Source organism: Telmatherina bonti, assembly GCF_933228915.1.
Source record: "Telmatherina bonti genome assembly, chromosome: 7".
Classification (NCBI taxonomy): Eukaryota; Metazoa; Chordata; class Actinopteri; order Atheriniformes; family Telmatherinidae; genus Telmatherina; species Telmatherina bonti.
In genome coordinates, this window is record NC_136625.1 from 17,438,228 (window position 1) to 17,459,384 (window position 21,157).

General features: G+C 36.5%; 1 protein-coding gene across 1 annotated transcript; it reads left to right on the forward strand.

The window, feature by feature from the left end:
* The first annotated feature begins 3,421 nt into the window (after positions 1-3,421).
* On the forward strand, positions 3,422-20,338 carry mrc1b (mannose receptor, C type 1b). Its single transcript, XM_079243647.1, has 31 exons — positions 3,422-3,546; positions 4,138-4,494; positions 4,707-4,877; positions 5,095-5,250; positions 6,542-6,652; positions 7,413-7,550; positions 7,667-7,843; positions 8,559-8,713; positions 9,257-9,370; positions 9,526-9,641; positions 9,759-9,907; positions 10,000-10,199; positions 10,987-11,102; positions 11,771-11,846; positions 11,940-12,093; positions 12,492-12,530; positions 13,213-13,376; positions 13,479-13,540; positions 14,124-14,224; positions 14,345-14,487; positions 15,586-15,691; positions 15,870-15,997; positions 16,135-16,179; positions 16,290-16,392; positions 16,559-16,791; positions 16,975-17,140; positions 18,047-18,211; positions 18,339-18,455; positions 18,629-18,784; positions 19,230-19,259; positions 19,452-20,338. Exons 1-31 carry the CDS (start codon positions 3,468-3,470, stop codon positions 19,691-19,693), a joined length of 4,269 nt encoding a protein of 1,422 aa, XP_079099773.1. The 5' UTR covers positions 3,422-3,467; the 3' UTR covers positions 19,694-20,338.
* The last annotated feature ends 819 nt before the right edge of the window (positions 20,339-21,157 follow it).

A 21,157-nucleotide genomic window follows, 5' to 3' on the forward strand; every position in this document is an offset into this window, starting at 1 on the left:
ATACAGTTACAGGATCACAATCACAGGCAGGATCTTATAATCAAATAAAACACTTGTCTAAATTGCAGTTGCATCAGTTTCAAATTTGTTATCATCAAAGAACTGGCTGAGTGTACAAAGAAGTAAATAATAGTGATCACCAGTGGGGGTTCCTGTGGTGTGGTCACATCCAGGTATGGAGGTGATGTTTGCCATCTGCCACATCCAGCGGTAAGAGGGATCACTGGTGTCTTTCCAACCGCACAAATGATCCTCGAAGTCACATGAGCCTACATTATAATTACATGTGTTAATAAAGCATAACCAGCAGAGTAAAGTTGTTTTACACAACATTACTTTGGATTTTTGCACGGTGACAAAATAAAATGTTGTTAAAACAACTAAATTAAACAGCCAAGTAGACTCACATATTAACAGTATGTTGCAATCTAACACCAATCCATAATTACGTTTGGAGTGACTACAACACAATTTTAGGATTTGTCCACTTAATATCAAACATCTATTAAACAACACACAAATAAACAACAAAATGTTAAAAGAGAAAAACATGAAAAATACAGATTAAATGACATGTCCAAAAGGAATTTTGCTAACTGCATTCATGTATTTGCACTATTATTGTCTGTGAAAATGAGCACCATGTGATGAGCAGGACATTCTGCAAAAGCTAAAATAGGCTACATATATAGAGTTCATCCACTTTTGTTAACAGCAAGTAGACTTTATATGCTGATGAACAAACATCTGATTTCCCAATCCAAGGATGGCTTACTGTATGTCCTGATACAAAGTTGTTTGCACCGCACAGATTTTTAACTGTTCACAACATGAAAGCTGATGTTATTAAGTTGGAAATAAGTAATATGAGTTGAAGTTATTTACAAAAACCAGCGTACCACAAAACTTCTCGTCTGAGCCATCATGACAGTCCTTCTTAAAATCGCAAACAAATTGAGCAGGAATACATCTTCCTGATGTGCAGTTAAAGTCTCCGTCAGAACAGGATGACACAATCACCAAGGAAACTGCAACAACAAAGGAGAGAATCCTATAGCTACTTCTTAGAAATGGCTTCCATTGTAACATCTTCTACATTTACCTGCCTCTTACCTGACAGCAGCACAAAATAATGCCTCATGCCTACAGAAAAAAGACTCCAAAGATCCCTACAACATGACAAGCAGCTAATCCTCCGACTAACACTGTGTGCTTGAATTATCCAGATTGTCACTTTTATCACAACAGCTGAGGTAAAACTCAAAGTCTGTACCTACAAATCCATTTTAAAGTCCAGCACGTACTCACTAACCTGCCACTTCCGTCACGTAACTTTACTGCAGCGCATTTTGATTTTAGTCCAGGTAAAAAAGCACATACCAATTACTGATACATGTTAGATGATAAAACCGATCCGGGCTTTTACAACATCCTGTCATAAACACACACTGAAGTGTTTAATGGCTAGTGTTAATGTGGACGCACTTTGGCATACAGTAAATGAGAGAGGTCATGATGAACTGACGATATGAAATATTATGCATAAGTAATCTTTTTTTTTTTTTAAACAGTAAAATCAAATCATGGCAGGTTCTGCTTGTAAAGGCTGCAGTGGCGAGGCTTTGTAGGATCTATACTGACCCTGCAAGCAGGAGATGAAAATATTCCAGGAAAATTAGACATGTTGAATGTGTTTTGTTTCTCTGTGTGACGTGCTCTGTAACAGTGGACAATAAAAATCCTGACAGTACAGACACAGTGCATTAAGGACATCAGAAAGGTACACCCAATGTAAGTGTTTGAACCAAAGTCACCAAAAACTGTTTTATAAACAAACATTTTTCACAACTTATTACTTTATAATAACTTAGAAATAAGATGAAGTTATAAAACGTTAAGAGCAATCACTCTTTATTTCCAGTTCGGTCATTTATCTCTTTCACTTTCCTTGAAAGGAGTAATAAAGCAACTTCTTTTAAAATACCACACCTGATAACACATGCATGCATGTGGATAATAAAGCTGACGATGACAACATGCTCTTAAGAAAGTAGCAGGATGTCAACATGCAGGTGCAAAGGTTTGCATGTTCTCAGGGAAAAATCTGATGAAAGGAAAGAAGAATCTGCGATGAGTCACTGACAGAAAGAAAAAGACAGAGATCTTTTTTATCCTGCTGGTTTGTGGCAAAGAAGATATTTCACATTTCTGCATGAATCTGTCAACTGATAATCAAATGGCAACATTTGGTAAAAAAATAATCAGCTTCCACAATTTGACTTGCTATTAAAGTTGCAGTTATGCAAAATAAATAAGTTCTTTATCCTTTTCTCAGGCTCTAACGGTGCAGCAGCTTCATGCAGGCCTCTTCAGATACATTCACTACCACCACAGAGACAAAATTCAGCTGAGTCCTCAAGCTGAAAAAGGAGAATACTTAAAGAGGAAGTGAAAATACAAAATGCTATGAGAAATGTAAAGGAAAAGTTGGACTTCTGAATTCTTCCACTGTAACACAGGATATTGTGTTGCTACATTCAGGGTGTTATTTTTTTCATCAGCAAAATTTAAATAACATTTTGGAAAATATCTACATCCATTTTATCATATGTGCAAGTACAAAAACTTGCACCTGTGTATGTGTGTAGACATACACATACACATACATTATGTGTATATATATATATATATATATATATATATATATATATATATATATATATATATATATATATATATATATATATATACATATATATACACATATATATATATATATATATATATATATATATATATATATATATATATATATATATATATATACACACATCTATCTATCTATCTATCTATCTACCATTTTAGATCAAAAATGAAATTTTTCATTCATACCTTTCACTGATGGCAGCCAAAACCCCAATATAAATGTATCTTATGTCCTTGTGCTGTATTAATATTTATGCTGTATGTTTAAGTATTAATGCACACTTAGACACACAGTAAATTGCCCGTCTACCTGTCTCAGAATCAGAATCTTCTGTGAACCGGCTTTTATTTTCATGAATTATTGTATGTCAAAGCTGTGAGGGTGAATGTGCCACTGCAGATATGGTTCATACATTTCTTAAAGATTTCTTTCTTCGGTGGATGGGAAGTAACTGTGGCCCCATTTACACCACTTCTGGAGAGTGACAGTCGTGCGAGCAAGAAAGCATGTGTTTGTATGTGTTTATGTGCATTCTGCCTCTACTTCCTTCCCAAAAACACACCCCTCCTCCCACCCCCAAAATGCTGAAATGTGCCAATCTGAAGAAGGACATTTTTTCAATGAAAAGGAAGAGAGAGAAAGAGAGAGAGAAGGCATGTCAGTGGACTATTAAGCTTCCCTCCATTTTCATTTTGGTGCTCATTTATCTTCTGCTTGCAGTGAAAGATTGGTGTCTGCAGCTCTGAGACTTATCAGAAGAATGTTGACACCAAGGATAACTTTAGCTGCTTTTGTGCTCCTTATTCCTGCGCCTCAGTATTCAACAGCAGTAGAAAATGGTAAAGTATAATCTTGTGTCTTGTGCTTAATCTTGGATTATCAAAACACTTTGAATCAGTTTTTTACTTTAAATTTCTCGTTCTGGAGTTGACTTCAAGTTTTATTCTTACACCCTTTTTTCTATTCTTATTTAACAATGAAAAAATGATTTTACTATAAATTTTATAAAATATTTCTAGATTTATTTGTTTATTTATTTTTCTGTTTTTGGTTAATTAACTTACAACTTGGCTCCATTCAATAATATTAATGGTAATTCTACATATGCTTTTCCTGAGTTAAAAAGGGAAAGATGTATTAGAGGGAATTGTTGCAAAAAAAAAAAAAAAAAAAAGAAAGAAAAATCTCTTCAACTGGATGAAGTATAGAATTAAACAGTAGGAACAAATGTTTTTGTTCATTTGCATTTGGAGGAAAAAAAGTGCAAAAACTTTCACAGCATAAGATGTGAAGCAAAGATACTGAGAAAGTTATACTAGCCAAATGTAACTGCTTAATGTAAAGTGAATGCATATTGCAAATGAACCTGACATTGCTAATCAGATTAAGACCCCCCCCCCCCTTTTTTTTTTTTTTATTTCTCTCCACAGCATCCCCATTTTCACTCTCTAACAAGGCCACTGGATTTTGTTTGCTGAGAAAATCCAGCCGCTGCCTTGAAGTGCGCTGGACATCTGCTGACCGCCTTTTTATCACCACCACCAAAAAGTGCCTTGGAGCGCAGGGCAGAACAGTGGGCAGTGAAGTAAACCAATATGACTGTGATGAAAACAGCGGCCTGCAGAAGTGGGAATGTAAGAACGGGACGCTCCTTGCCCTCAAAGGCCAGCAGCTCTACATTGAAGTCAAAGATGATGAGACGATCGCTCTGTCCAGGACTGTCGGGCCAAACAACCACCTCACAATCACAGGGACGTCTAGTGGTGCCTGCACAAGAACACACAGAGGTACAGAAAAACATGTGCTCTCTATATGTATATGTAGCTTCCATAAATCAAAAATATGAAAAAAACACAAAAAAACAAACAAACAAACCATCAACTCAACTCTTAAAGGGACACTTGTACATTCAGGGGTTAAGAAAAGCAGCCTTTTTAGTTTATTTATTTTAAGTTATGTTATAATTTGAAATAAACAACTTCCTTTTTCCCCTCACTAGAGCTTTACACCATCGGTGGAAATGCATTTGGTAGGACCTGCATGTTTCCCTTCATGTACAAAGACCGCTGGTTTGGAGACTGCACAACATATGACGCCTCATCGAAGCGCAGCTGGTGTGCAGTTGAAACCAAATACGAGCATGAGCTGTGGGGCTACTGTCCAACAACGTGTAGGTCTCTCTATGTTACATCAAGAACCACGTTAACATGAAGTACTTTATCTTGTTGATACAAACCAGGAACGTGATGCATTTTTGTATCCAAGAAAATATATTTAAATGGTCTTAATAAAAGACACAAAACAAGCCTCATGTTTAACACAAAACAAACAGCATAACAGCCCAAATATTTTAATGATTTGAGATGCAATTCTTTTTTCCTGCACAGCCACAGACCATTGGACCAAAAACTTTGCAACAGGAGCGTATTACCAGATGAACATGCAATCAGTTCTGACTTGGGTGCAAGCTGACATCAGCTGCAAACAGCAGGCCGCCACCTTGGTCAGCATCACTGATCCACACGAGCAGGCTTTTATCTCAGGTAAGGTGCCATCTGCTGGAGACCTGACAGTAACATCACCATAGTCTGAATAATACCTATCAGAAAATATGAGATGAGAAAATATAGTTTCATTTAGTGAGTCCACTGAAGATGGTTCAGAATAGCATTAATTAAACCAAAACATCATGTAACACAGATACTGTGAAAGTCAGACCATGACTTTTACCTGTACTGATCAGATAACCTGAGACCTAAAACAGCTTTTTTATGACAATGCAGAGAGCATCACCCTTTCCAAAAACACCAAAAATCTCACTGGCAAATGGCCAAAGTACTGTGATTAGATTTGAGACTAAGAAAAAAAATGGGCTTTAATTCACATGTGCAAGTTTATAGCATGTCATTGTCATCCTGAAGCAGCAGATATGAAGTCTTAAGCATGTTAGGCTAACTTTTGAATGTTGTGAAGAGTGTGTATGAAGAATTAAGGATTATTTTCAACTAGAAAGGTCCACGAAACTTGCAAGAAGGTCAGTCTGACTTTGGCTGATGTTTAATTACAGCTAGTAACCTTTTTCCTTTTAGAATCCATCGTGATGTAAGAAGCAACAGTGTCTTTGCGTTTCCGGTTTCACATCCGCATCCTTGACAGCTGCTCCTTATGATCTTTGTCACAAACAGAAAACACTTCAGTGAAATCAACTGCAGCTTTGTCTGCAACTAAATCTGCAGCCAGCTCCCTGTCTCATCACTGCAGATGAATCGGCACCAATTCGTCCTTCCTTGGGTGTAGACCTGTGATGGACAGCATTGGCAGTGGCCAGATATTTTTACTTGGTGCTTTCTCAAGAAAAACTTAAACGTAGCTGAATCTTTCTTCACAAACAGTTGAAGTGTTTACAAAGGAATGACTGCCATCATACTGCCAGCAGCTGAACTTTTCACAGCTCAGTCTGACAGCTGCAGGGAGAAGCCAGCATATGACACAATTCAGAGGTCACAGTACAATGAATGGCAAAGTCTTGAGCAAGAGTTACTGTTAGAAGGAGACTGCTCTGTTTTAGGGTAAACATGAGACAATATTAAGCTACATGCTCTGCTGTAACCTATGTTTTTCTAAAAAGTTAATGGTTTTTAGCAGTGCTCAGAGCTGCCACACAAAACACTTTCCCTTAAGGCGACTGCGTAAACTCACTGCTAATGGACTTCTGCCCGGAGCCTGGTGTATTTCTCTTTTTTTTGTTGCAGTTGTTTTTACTAAGCAACAGAAATGAGGAACAAAGTCTTTACTCTCTGCTCTGCCCTTTTTGTTCCTATCTATCAAACAAAGCTCTCTCGGGCTCAAGCAAAAGCAAACTTTGGATCGGGCTTGTTTTGGACCCAGAACACAGCTGGCAGTGGACCGATGGGAAACCTTTCCGCTACCTGAGATGGGCAACATGTAAGTTTCCATTGCCTCTGACATTTGTGCTGAACAAGGGTTTGTCAAAGTGAACGAAAGAATCCTAGGTATTTGAATACAATATAATATCCTTCCTCTTTACTACAACAGAAAGTAGCAGTCGTAGTAAAGAGTGTTTGATGCTTCCAAGATCACAAAATCAAATTTAAGCTAAAAATATTTTCAACATGGGTCATTATTAACGTAACCACATGTGTGTGAAACTGGTGGATAAAGGACATGGTTGAAGATGAAGGACCTGTGTCCAGGACTTAGATGGCAGGAGGGATTAAGATGTTTTTCAAACAATTCCTAATCCCTTCATTCACTATTATTATGTCACTGCAACCTACATGCAAAGAATTGTGCCTCTTCTTCTAAGGACTGTTGGATAAACTATCAATGAGACAATATGTGAAATAATATTTCTAAAGTGTTATTTTATTGTTTTTAAAACTTTACCGCACCCAAATGACCAAAATCCAAGTGACAGTCTTTTATACAGTTTTATGTAATTTTCTGATCTAGTCAAACTACCTTTTTCATCATAATATTTGGATTTTGTGTTTTTGTCAATAAATCTCAGACTATATTTATCTAAATATACAGTTTTTTACTTGTTGTACATGACATATTACATACTGTAATTCTTCTTTAGTCATGAAAATGTTGACCTGAATCTCTTTTTTAAAAGGACACATGTCAGAAATGCTCCACTGGCAAAGCATCAAATCTGACTGAAATCAACATTTTGTTTCAGCTAACCCGCTTCCAAATCCAGGACACAACTGTGCATTTCTTGACACTGCTAATTGGCATTCATGGCAGAGTTCATCTTGTGTAAAGAAACTGGGATACATCTGCTACAAAGGCGGCACCCAACCAGCTCCCTCACAGAGTAAAGACTAACCTATTTGACTATGTCATTTATTTGGTTAATAATGTGGTTTGTTAATTTAGCTGGTGATATCTGCCCGGCAATTCATGTGTGTGTGTGTTTTTTTTAATCATCAGCTGAACAAGGATTTTGCGCAAGTCCGTGGATTCCTTATAATGGCCACTGTTTCCACCTTCAGCGAGCTCCTCAGACTTGGCCCAATGCGCTGATTGAATGTCGTAAAGAGAGAGGGGACCTCGCCAGCATCCGCAATATTGAGGACCAAAGCTTTGTCATCAGTCAGCTGGGATATGGTTTGTTATAATTTAGTGACTTTTTAAAAACACAACAGAATTCTAGTTAGAAATATGGTTGAAAATATGGGAATATGAACAGATTTTTCTTCCACAGACGGCCATGCATTTCTCACTATCAAGAACAGGATAAATCTTCAGGATATACAGAGTTTACTTTTTTCTTTTTTGCTATTTCTCAAGATGCTCACAAGAAAATTCTGTTTCTGAGACTTAAATATCTAACTTTTCAGGATGCACTTGAGGTTATTCCAGCATTTTAAACTTATTTATGGTCAGACTGTCCTCTGATTTAGCCCAACAAAACACGGTTACCTTTCCTTAATCTCAACTAGATTGCTTTTACTGCCTACTTTGTGAATTCCCCACCTGACTCCTGTTGATTCTGATGGAGTTTGTAAGTGTAACCATGTGTTCATTCAACAGAAGACATTGAGTCTGAATATAATATATATTATACAAGCTGTCTGCATCTTATTTTTATACTATTACATTATAAAACAGACTTTCTGCATTTTGTATGTGAAAAAAAGATAAAAAAGTTTATAAGTACAATTCTCCATAATCTATAAATAGGGTTCAGACAACTCCTACTAGCAGATGTACCTGGGTCTACACTCTGCAGCAATATTGAAATGATACAAAATAACAGATTTAACTCCACTGAACACAAAACTGTTTGCTGATGGACATTTTTGAATGCATGTCCTTACAGCCTCCACTGATGAGCTTTGGATTGGACTGAATGACAGGAGGACAGAGGGGCTGTTTGATTGGAGCGACAGCTCAACTGTGACCTTTACCAGCTGGGAGTTTGGGAAACCATCTGCTTCTTCAGAGGAAGAAGACTGTGTGCTCATTAGAGAGGAGGTAAAGAACAACACGGACACGGCTCTGCTTATTTATACTTCCTATATATACTTGTGCACCTGATGTGTCAGTTTCTTTTAAAGCTAATCTGTAAAGCTCACTATGCCATCAGGGAAGTCAGCACCATGGTTACTTTTTACAGTGGCCAACAGGTGCAAATGCACTTTATATACAAAAACATGCTGCATATATGAAAACAACTGTATATTAATGTATGTATTATGTGTTACAAGTAAATTAAATCATTATTCATTATATTCAATGTATTTATTCACTTTACATTTGGCCCTCATACATATACGCAGATTTCAATGATTAACTTAAGTACCACAGAAACTTTGATCATGTTTGAAAACTGACGTGTGAGTGAATATGAAGTGTTTCTTCATGAATTTATTTTCATACAGGAAGCACATTTGCACATGTCGGCCATTGTAAATTTTAACATATGTTATAACTCATGATATGTGATTATATATGAATGCGATGTCCAGTACAGCTTTAAAGCATACAGGCTTTTTATATTATTCTTTGTACTTGCAGAAGGGGAACTGGGCAGATCGCATGTGTGATGAGAAACATGGATTCATTTGTATGAAGCAAAGTGGCACTGAACGAACTACAGATGAAATAGAGATGAATGTTGGCTGCAAAGCTGTGAGTCAAATTAACTGATAGCTGTGTTTAATAGGGTCTAAAACTAAATACCATAATTGTCATTTCAATTAATAAAGAGAGAAAATTCTAAATAAATTATGTTAAATTTAAATGTAAATGTCTTTGGTTCTTATCTGTGTTTGATCCGTTTTCAGGGTTGGAGAAAACATGGCTCCTATTGCTACTTTATAGGAACTGAGACAAAGACTTTTGATGAGGCTAAAGAGGAGTGCAAAACGTCAGACTCCTACCTGGCTGATGTAAATAATGGGTAAGAATATTTCAATGAGCAAATATGTAAATCCTCACAACCAAACACAAGGATGTGATGCTGTGTATGTTAATTTGATTTCAACAAAACACCTAAAATTTGTATTAATGTCTCCAGTGTGGATAATGCCTTTCTTGTGAGCCTGGTGGGACTGAGACCAGAGAAACACTTCTGGCTCGGACTGTCAAATCAGAATAACATTGACGTGTTTTCATGGACCAATGCAGAATATGTGAGATTTACTCACTGGAATGCTGGAATGCCAGGTTTGCAATGATATGAGATTCTTTCCTTCAATGCAAGCATAGACAGCCGCTCAGCTATTGAAATTAAACTATGGTTTTATTTAAACTTAAAGGCTACCAACAAGGCTGTGTTGCCATGGCCACAGGGGTTTCAGCTGGACTCTGGGATCTGCTGCCCTGCACCAATAAGGAGAAATACATCTGCAAACATCTGGCAGAGGGGACAGTTTCCACAGTTCCACCACCAACACAAACCCCACCCCAGTGCGCGGAGGGTTGGACGCGAGTGGGAACAAGAAATGTCTGCACTAAGGTACAAACATGGGAAAACTGGAGTCAACATAAATTAAAACATTTTGAAAAACTCAACAGGCAAAAAGTGCTGGTGCTCTGCCACATGAATCGTCCTTTTATATTAGTGCTTTTAAAATCCAATCTACTTTATTTATGAAGCGTATTTTAAAAAAAAAAAGAAAACCACCTGCAGAGGACTGCACATCAAAAGTCACCTACATCAATAAACAAAATAAAATCAATAATGATCTAATTGAAATAATGAAACAAGTAAAATTCTTTTAGAATAATTAAATAAGATTAGGTATCTAAATACCTAGAAAAAGCAAGACACAGAGGACACAGATAATAACTCATGTGGCGTTAAAAGCCAAAGAATAAAATAAGTCTTTAGACTAGACCTGAAACATTCCACTTCAGTAGCAGTTCGGACATGGAGGGACAGAGTCTCCGACCGACTACAGAGACGGCCCGGTCCTCTCTGGTTTTAAGTCAGGTCTTCAGCACCACAAACTGGGACTGGCCCTCACACCAGTAAAAACATAACTTCCTTTGTGGAGGTAATGATTTTAGAATCAATTCTAAACATTCAGGAAGCCAGTGCAAAGAAGTGGGGTGATATGATCATGATTTTTCTTTTTACACCATCTGCAATGCTTTTAATGTTTCATGTAAAGGACTTTGAAAGTACGGTGGTGATGCTGTGGATACTGTGTACATCCATAACCACTGGTACCCTCTTGTTTATATTTACAGATGTATAATGTACATTTTTAAACTGATAAGGATCTGGTCTTGTATTTAAGTTCTTTACAGGGCCCCGTTCAAATGAAAAGACCTGGTTTGAAGCCAGAGACTACTGCAGAGCTATAGGAGGAGATCTGCTGAGTATTCACAGTGCCTCAGAGCTGATTGTGGGACGGTAAGTGCACGTTACATATTGTTCTAAAGGTTCCCCCATTCAATATGCAAATAACAAACAAACAAAAAAACAAAACAAAACATCATTTAGTCAGCGCTTTGCCTTTCAAATAAAAGTTTATAAAGTCCAACTTTAGGTAAAAGGAAAAACATTCAAAGTTTAAACTTTGTTGTGTAATGGAGGGCATTATATAGGCATGACATTTTATAAAGGCTTTATCCAAACTGCTGCACAACTCTTGGCAGTTCTTGTTAATTCTTTATAATTTGATTATTCATCCATTTTCTGATGCTCTTTTTCCTAAAATAATATTTTACTTTGATTTTGACTCTGTTTTTCACTCAAGAGTCTCCTGCCTAGTGTGACACCCATTGATTTTGTACGGTTACACAAACACATCTTTAAATTATCAGTGTTCACGCTTCAGGGTGATATCAAGGCAAAACTTGTGCGAAATTCATAATTAAGTCTATACTCGCCAGAATGAAAAGAAAATGCATTTTGAAGGTATTTTTCTCTCACATTGAAAGAAAAGGATTAGACAAGGCCTAATCTGCCGCTTGCAGCCAGTACCTTCAGGGCCTGTTGTCATTAATCCTGCACACTGTTCATTCAAGCAAAGATGTGTACGTGATGTTTTGTATTACTTTTTTTTCTTTATTATCTAGAAGAGGGGGAAAAGCTTGGATAGGACTTCATGTCCCAGAGTCAAACGTGGGCTATGAATGGAGTGATGGAAGCCCGGTTAGTAAATCAGTTTTGTAAACCTGATCTTTTATTCCTATTTTGGTTAAAAAAAAAAAAAAAAAGTCACCCTGTCTTTCTTTTTTCTTATAGTTTAACTTTCAGCACTGGCAGGAAGGAGAGCCAAACAATTTCAATAATGCTGAATTATGTGTTGAGTTTGTGATCCACGACTGGAATGAGGAAGGCTCCTGGAACGACCTGCACTGTGAAAGTTACAACGACTGGCTGTGTCAGATCCAAGCAGGTACAGTGAAGAAACTGTTCACTTTATCTCTTCTGAAGACAAACTATTAAGACTCTGATCCTGATTGGAGGTTTTGTTTCAATGCAAAGAGCTCCCAAAAGTACATTGTTGTGAACAATACATACTGTTTTATGATATACTTGACATACACTCCTGTGTGTGTACAGTCTTCAGTGTGGAAGTTAGAAACAGATCTCAGTGTTTCTTTATGAGACTTGAGCTAAGCCCATTAACGAAGTTTATGTCAGAACATTTCTGGATCCAAACATTCCCTTCCTTAACAAACAGAGAACATTTTGGACAAAAGTTTTCTTGAGTAGCCAAATAACACAGTAGGAGTTTGAACTTATGGCAGTAAATGGTAAATTTTCTTTCTGACAAAGTCTGTGCTTTTACAGGAGTAACTCCAAAGCCACCTCCTAATGACACAACAACTGGTAAGTTCACAGTAACTAATGGCACATTCACAGAGAGGCTCTTTTTTTAAAGACTTGAGATTGCGTTGAAAAAATGTTGAGTGTTTAGATTTTAATGATCAACGCTTGACCATCTTGATGTGATCAAGCATAGGTCACTTGCTGATATAGGAATGTTTAAAGAGCTTTTTTTTTTTTTTTTTGCAATTTAATAATTTTTCATATCAATCTAAGTTAAATTTTTTTGGATAAATAAATTAATCTTTTTATTTTTAATATAATAACATAAAAAGGTAAGATTCTTTCTTTCTCTGACCTCAGAGGTTATCCAAGAAATGATTTAATCTTGTTGCACAACTAAGATATGTATCTAATGGTCACCGTTTCAGATGGAAACAACAAATTGAGTATATCTTTGCCAAAAGAGAGAAGACTGATTGTCTTGTTAAACCTAATAAATGACTGTATTTTCTGTCTGTGTGGTAATAATTCAGTTCTCATTCTATATTTATTTTCACTGGTTATAAAACTGTGAAAAACACAAAAAATCTATGCATGTGTGATATTACAAGACACCTTAAAAATATACCAAATGGCTGTAATAAAATACATATGGTGATTTTTTTATGTCATGATTAACTGATAACATGCAGCAGTTATTGGAATTTGAAATTTAATGCAGTATGTCTGTAAAATCTTACAGACCATAATGTCACTGCTGATGGGTGGATTGTGTGGAGGGGAAACCAGTATTATATTAACAGAATGGTAAAGTCCATGGAAGAAGCTCGTCACTTCTGCCAGCAGAAGCACGGCGACATAGTATCAATCAACAGTAAAGAGGAGAACACCTTCTTGTGGAAACAGGTAGGCGTTGCCAAGCAACACATTTAGGGTTGAATGCATAGGCACGTATATTAGCTAGGAATATCATCATGTTTGCATCTACATTTTTCTATTTCTTTACAGATATCCAGAAGTTATGGGGCATATTATATAGGTTTATCTGTGGATCTGGATGGATCATTTTGGTAAGTCCTAAAGAATACTGCTAACATAGAACAATTTATTGATGGGTCTGAGGAGGAATAGAGATTAGTTAACTGAGTACTAATGTAGAGGACTTCAAGCTTGGTCTCGGCATGTAAATCAAACACAAACGAAACTCATCCATTTAATCAGTCAGATATGTATCTGGTTTGTAAAGCTGCTCTGTGACTGTGACCAGGGAAGCCACCCGGCTCACCAAGGACATCTCCCACCCACTTTACACCTTTCAGTTGCTACCTTCAGACACACGTGCTAAAGTCCCTCTGGCCTGAACAAATGTCTTCAAAAGTGTTTCATTCTCTTTGTCATAACTATTCTTAACAAAAAAAAATAAAAATAAAAATAAAAATAGGTACATGGTCTTTTTTTTTTAACATTTCTTTTTAAACTTTATTTCTTTTTTCCTTTTTTTTAAAAAAAAACATGAACTCTTCTTGTCTCCCTCTACATTCCATCTTTATTCACTGGGGAAAAGGCATCCAAATAGGAAAAGTCTGATGTCAAGTGAATATTATTTCATAATAACATATGATAATTTGAATGATTATTATTTTGTATTTTAAGGTGGATGGATGGCTCTCCCATATCATTCCGAATGTGGGATGAAAATCAGCCAAATACAGATTCCTTTGATGAGAACTGTGTTTCTATGACTTATCACATGGGTGAGTAAGAATGCCACACATGTTGAGAATAAAAAACTGGATTAACCCAAACACATCCATCCAGATAATATAAATACTATATGTTGCTTTTAATTTATTACTACTTTTTGGTTCTTGCAGGTTTCTGGCGAACATCAAATTGTGGGAGAGAGCTTCAGTCCATCTGTAAACGAACCATCTCTCCACCAGTCAACACCACTGCAGCCCCAACAGTTCCCCCTCGTGGTGGCTGTTCACCTCAGTGGACTAAGTTTGGCACAAAGGTCAGAAATCAGCTTGTAAAACAAATGCCTGCAATTTTTTCCTGAGATTTTTAATCCTTATAAACATGACGCCATCATAAGATGTGCAGCTTCAGCATTAATGCTACAACTTTTGCTTTCTATCACATCTGCTACATTGAGGTGGAGGATGTTGATGTCCACTGAGGTTACTGTGTTCATGAGAATGTTTTGAGGTGTTTTTTTTTTCTCCCAACGGTGTAGAGCAGTGTTTTCCAATCCCGGTCCTCAAGTACCATTACCCTGCATATAGATGTGTTCCTACTCCAACACACCTGATTCAGTTGAATGAACTTTCTCATCAACTTCCTTGCAAGCCTATCAACAAGCCATGCATTTAATTTATGCGTGTTAAGTAAGGCCTTCCTCTGAAACATGCAGGCCATTGGTACTTGAATACCAGGGTTGAGAAACACTGGTGTAGAAAATTATCATGCGACAAACGTCCATTAATAGATGATACATTTTGGCCAAGTTTTGATCTGTGCACTCATGTTGTTGACATCAAATTGTGACTGTCACTTTGAATGGCTACAATAAAAAAGTCATTCAACCACATACCTGAAGCTCCTATATCAACAGGATTTTTTGCATTATGGTCACAACATCATCTAAAGTTGTTTCAGTAAAGTAGTACAAAAGTGCATGATTTCCATAGATAGGCTATTGTTTTATGATTTGGCTTGTACAGTCACTGTTATTATAAATAAGACTAATGTGGATCATAGCGAACTGCTTGCATTAATTATGCCTGTAGAGTTCCCTGAGATAACCTTGTTAGAAATAAAGCTGAAGTGAATGTAACAAATTGGACTCATATATTACATTGTGTCTTCATTAACTGCATAGGTATATAAATGATGTAGCGCTAGTGGTCCAAGACAAGTGTTACCCGATTCGCCATCTATATGCATATTACGAATATGTTCAGTTGCGTATTTGGTTTAATGCCATTTTCACAGTAAGATGAAGCAGGATATATATGTGTGTGTGTGTGTGTGTGTGGTAGTAAATTTATCAGACATCATGATAAATGATATGAGTTTAAAATATCATAAAAATATGATTTTTAACTCACAGTGTTACAAGATATTTATTGACCCAAAGACCACTTGGGAAGAAGCCCGGAAACACTGCATGTTGTGGCAAGGCAATTTAGTCTCCATTCCCACCAGACAAGTGCAAGGTAGGCTCTGCTTTGTACATTATACACGACACGTGTACAAAGTAAATGACTAAATTATCAAAATACTGACGCTAAAACTGTTATAAGTGAAGTTATAGAAAAAAAAAAACACTTGTACATTTCAATTAAATTACATTGTCCATGTATTTACTACTTTTAATGTTTTCTGCTTTTTTAGCATTTCTGATCACAAAAATGGCAGATATACCAGCTACAGACCTGTGGATAGGTTTGAACAGCTTGAAACAAGATGGATTTTACTGGACTGATGGAAAATCAAGACAATATACCAACTGGGGTTACTCTGTAAGTAAATTCACATTTAATGCAGCATAAATTCATTACAGAGATTCCTTCAGTCATAAATGCTGTTCTTGCTCAGCTCTTGTGATCAGGAGCTTTTTATCTCCTTATTAATTTTTTATTCTGGTGTTGCTTCTTAGAAAAACCAACGTCGTCCTGGAACATTTTATCAAAGATGGAATGAGGTGAATATTACAATGGCTACTGCGGACTATGATTGCATCAGGCAACAGAAATTTCTCTAAATGAAAAATATCTGATTCAATGCTGAAAAACTTATCACTATACCTACCAGGACGAGTGTGTGCTGATGACAAGCAGTTCAGTTCATGGAGCTGGTAAATGGATAATTAAGTCTTGCAATGAAACCAATGGCTATATCTGTCAAAAAAATCTTGGTGAGTTTATCTTTTATTACTTCTGGAAAAACTAATAAAAGAAAACTACAATCAATATACAGTATTATCTCAATAGCTTTATTATAAAAATCAGTAAACCTATAGAAATAAAAGTGTCAGCAATGATGAAAACATAGCAACTTTTGATTGACTTTGCTCTCAACAGACCCATCTACCCCAGACCAAACACAACCAATCGACCCTAACATCTATGTACGTCTGGGAAATGACAGCATCAAACCTGTAACTCAAAATCTAACCTGGTATGATGCTAAAATACGTTGTGAACGTGATCAGGCAAACCTGGCCAGCCTACGAAATGAGTGGACACATGCCCATGTTGAGCTACTTGCTTTGAATCTTAAAGCGCCTCTGTGGATTGGACTTAACAAAAATCAGGTACAGCTCTGCAAGCACTTACCGTAGCATGACACTGAATAAGTTGGCATGACACTTAATAAATTTGTTTAAAATTTGGGGTTTAGACTGCATAGTTCCAGAAAGGTATATAAAATGTATTCATTTTGGTTGCAGATGTGAAAACACCATAAATAGTTTCATGTGATCTCTCCTTGCTTTCAGACTAATGGCTATTTTAGGTATATTGATGGCTGGCACATGAACTCTGCCAACTGGGCTGAATATGAACCCAGTAGAGAAAGACCATGCGTGTACATAGGTGTGGATGGAAAATGGAGGACCGCATTTTGCAACCAGACCATGAACAGCATTTGCATGCAGTCAACAGGTATGATGGAAAAATAATAAAGCACATCAGTAATTTGTCTTGTGCACAGTAACTTTTATTTAATTCTGCTTTAAATTATTTTAATATAATTTATTATTTTATTATGATTCTGTTATTTGTATTTTATTTTATGCTTTATTTCTGTAATGCTTTTAATGTTTGATGTAAAGCACTTTGAATTGTCTTGTACATGAAAGGTGCTATAAAAATAAACTTGCCTTGCCTTGTCCAGATGACTGGTTAAAACCAGACTCAGGTTCAATATGCAGACTTGTGCAGAGCTTAACATCAAACTCTGCACAAGTTTGTTAATTAGTTACCCAATGATTTTAGTTTGGTGTGCTTCAGCAGGGCAACTCCCAGCTGTTGCAGTACTGTGGCCCTTGACAACGTGAGTTGCCCACCCCTGGTCAAGTGATTCAATTTCTTCTTTTCAAAGATCAAGGATTTTTGGCCGAGCCCCCCTTAGAGAAACTGGCTCTTATGGCTCCCAAATAGCTTTAATGTAGCATCACTTTAAGCTCTGTTTTAGTCTGCTCAGAGTTCACAAATTCAGATGTTACAATCTAACAATGTCCCATGCTGGTAATGATGACTGGACGTCATCACACATAACAAAAAAAAAAAAAAAATCATTTTCTATAGTCTATAATTTTTTTTTTTTTTTTTTGCTGGAGCTGGGTTATTAAATTCAGTCCCATGATTCCTGAGGGCTGCAGTTCACATGGGAGTGATCTGAAAAGCCCTTCGCTTGAGAAATAGCTCACAACACTGTTCTTTTGCAGTCATTCAGGATTTGAATCAAAGTATCATGTGTTTCACAGAGTATTAAGTCTTGACTTTGAACAATTATTTTGTTTTATAATTTTGTAACTAAATAATCAGAACAGTCACTGTCCTTCGCAGATGTGCCACCAACAGAATCCACCACATTTCCTGGACGCTGTCCAGAAGATACTGATGTGGAGTACCAGCAGACTTACACCTGGCTGCCTTTTAAGGGCCACTGCTATTTGTTTGTCACAGATGAAATTGAATGGGCCGATGCAGCCAGCAGCTGTGTAAGACATGGTAAGATACACTTTTGAAACTGGACTACGTTTTAGATCAACTTTTTGTATGGTCAGAAATCATGACTTAAAATACACCAAGTTAATATATGCTCAAAGTGGTTCCATCTTTACTTTTTGTTCTGAAGGTGGAATCTTGGCAAGTGTTGAAGAACCAGTTGAGCAACAATTCATCAAAAGCAATATAGAACTATTCCAAGATAGCCACACCTCTTTCTGGATTGGTCTGTTTAAAACATACAAAGGTAAACCCACAACCTTCCAAGTTAAAAGAAAGCTACTTATTAAACCAATTTTAAGGAAGTCATTGGAACACAAGAATTATTCACTCAATATTTGTTGTGAATAAAAACGACTGAAGAAGTTATTTTGCAAACTATGAAAGTGAAAGTCATACCACATTTGTGTTTGGCTTTAGGGACATGGCTGTGGTTAGATAAAACCGTGGTGGACTACACTAACTGGGCTCTAGATGAGCCTGACTCTGACTATGGAGCCATCAGAACCTCAGATGGGAGTTGGAGTTCAGGTCGCAGATGGCATGACAGACCATATATCTGTAAAACACCCAAAGGTAAGATGCCACATCACTTCTTGCCTTATCACTTATTTGTTATGTGTAACTTGATAAACATTCCTGAGAGCATGGATCACTAACTCGTACAAGTTTTCTACAAGACTATCCCATTCTTTAGAGTCAAGTGTGTTGAAGGGGGAAAAATCTAAAACCTTCAGCACAGTGTCTTCGAGAACTAGAGGGGACAATCCTCACTGTAGAGAAAGTCATGCTTAATTATCTGTCAAAAAAAAAAAAAATCGATAAAATTTATACTAGAAGTGCAAACGAAAGTAACACAAAACATAATTTAAAGCCCACATGTGACATTAAATCATCCAAAAATAAAATGCAATTTAAACCTATGCAGAAAATGCTTGCACTAGGCTTTTGTTGGCTGCATGTCAGTGCAAGAAACAAATTACACAATTGTTTATGATTAATTTTTCTTCATCCCTAATAGTATTGATCACAGATCAAGGTTCAAAGTCTGGTAAGTTGAATCCTTTTTAGCTTCTCAAGTCATAGTTCTTTCATCATAACATCTATAGCAGCATTGAGTCAAATCCTAAATATTTTTAAGTGTAATCTGATTGAAAGGTTTTTTTGTTTTGTTTTGTTTTTTTTTAAGAGAGCGTAAAAGAAAAAATAATTTTTGATTATGTTGGTTTTGAAACATGTGCAGAACCTCAAGTCGACCCGGAGAATCGCAGTCGTGCCCACACAAGTTTGATAGTTGTGCTGCTCATCGCAATCGCTTCCACGCTGATTGTTGTTGCGTACTTCCTCTACAAGAGATCTCCTCTTCCGCTCCCCACCTTTGAAAATCCTCTCTACTTCAACAGTGAACAATCTCCACCTGATGTGGTTGACACCAACAAACTGATTGAGAATGCAGAAAACCCTGAGCCAATTTTAACTCTGTGATTTACAAAATCGAAAAACTAGTTGGGTATGAAATTTACTACACTCATGTACTACACTCTGATGCTTTAGTGCTTTTATTTGTTTTGTTATTTTTACTACATACAGTATATATTCTGTTATTTAACAGCATATTGATAACTTTGAGTTTCAGTGGAGTTGGAAATGTCTAACCTCATGGAACAGCACAATTTAGGCTCTAGGATGTCTCAGTGGGAATCATTAGTTTGTGATTTTTCTTTTTACCTACAATTGAATGTAAATAACTGTTGTTAACTGTGGTGCTCATATCCTGGATGCTGGTCATTGCTTATACTCTTGAGATGTGTCACTGTTAAATAAACTTTAAACTCGACACAAACATGATTCCGCTTAAGTCTTCATTATCTGAAAAAAAAGGTTTGATTTATTTACCATCAACATATTGTCCAGTTGTAGGTTTAAAAAATGTGCTAGTGCTATGCTAGTGCTATGTTACATATATATTAACTGTCATAATGTGTGTTTTGGTTTGGACTTTTTGTGTCTTAGTTTTGGTCTTATTTAGTAGTTTTTCCTGTTTAGTTCACTTGTGTCTTGTTTCCTGGTCAGCCTTGTTCTTTGTTCATTAGTTTCACCTGTTCTCGTTAGTTCATTCACATCACCTGTGTCTCGTCTTGTTCAGTGTATTCATACCCTTAGTATTCTGTTCTCCTGTGTGGGTTCATTGTGTTTAGTTACTCCCCTGTGTCACAAGTCTCCTGTGTTCCTGTGGCTAAGAATAAAAACCTGCTTGGCTCTACACCCCTGGCCTCTACTCTGCATTTGGGTCCACACTTCCAGCACTCTCCATAACATTAACTTGTTTGGAGCTCTAAAACATCTCAAATTTTATCATGACAAAAGTTCCAGAAAGTCTTTAAAATGCTTAAACTTTTCAGTCTCACTATTAAAATGTAAAACAAAATGAGCACAGGACAAAAAAAAAAAAAAAAAATTAAGGCACAGATCTGTTAATGACTAACATGGCACATGAAAATCTTTACAAAATAATTGTAAGCTATAACTGTGATGAAGACTTATAGACAGTGTATACTGATAAAATAACGCACTTTTATTTAGACGCGAAACTAATCATTATTGTAGTTAAGGTGAGTCAAGATTTAAAGATTGGCAATTGTAGGAAACATAGAAAAGCAGGACATTTAGACTGTTTTTATGCAAATGATGAAATCATTATTTTATCATTGTTATTGCTGCATTACTCCATCAGTGTACTTGATTAAACTATGACATTAAGGATATTTTTAGAAAGGTATCACAAATGTACTGGGTTGTTATTGTATTGCTATTGGATAACTATTGTTATTGATATTATATTGCTTCCTCACTGGGGTGGGATTATATATAAGCTTATGCTTCTACCCACTCCTTTTGAACGATTTGTCATGTTTTATTTCTCTCTTTTCCTCAGATTTGTAGTTATGT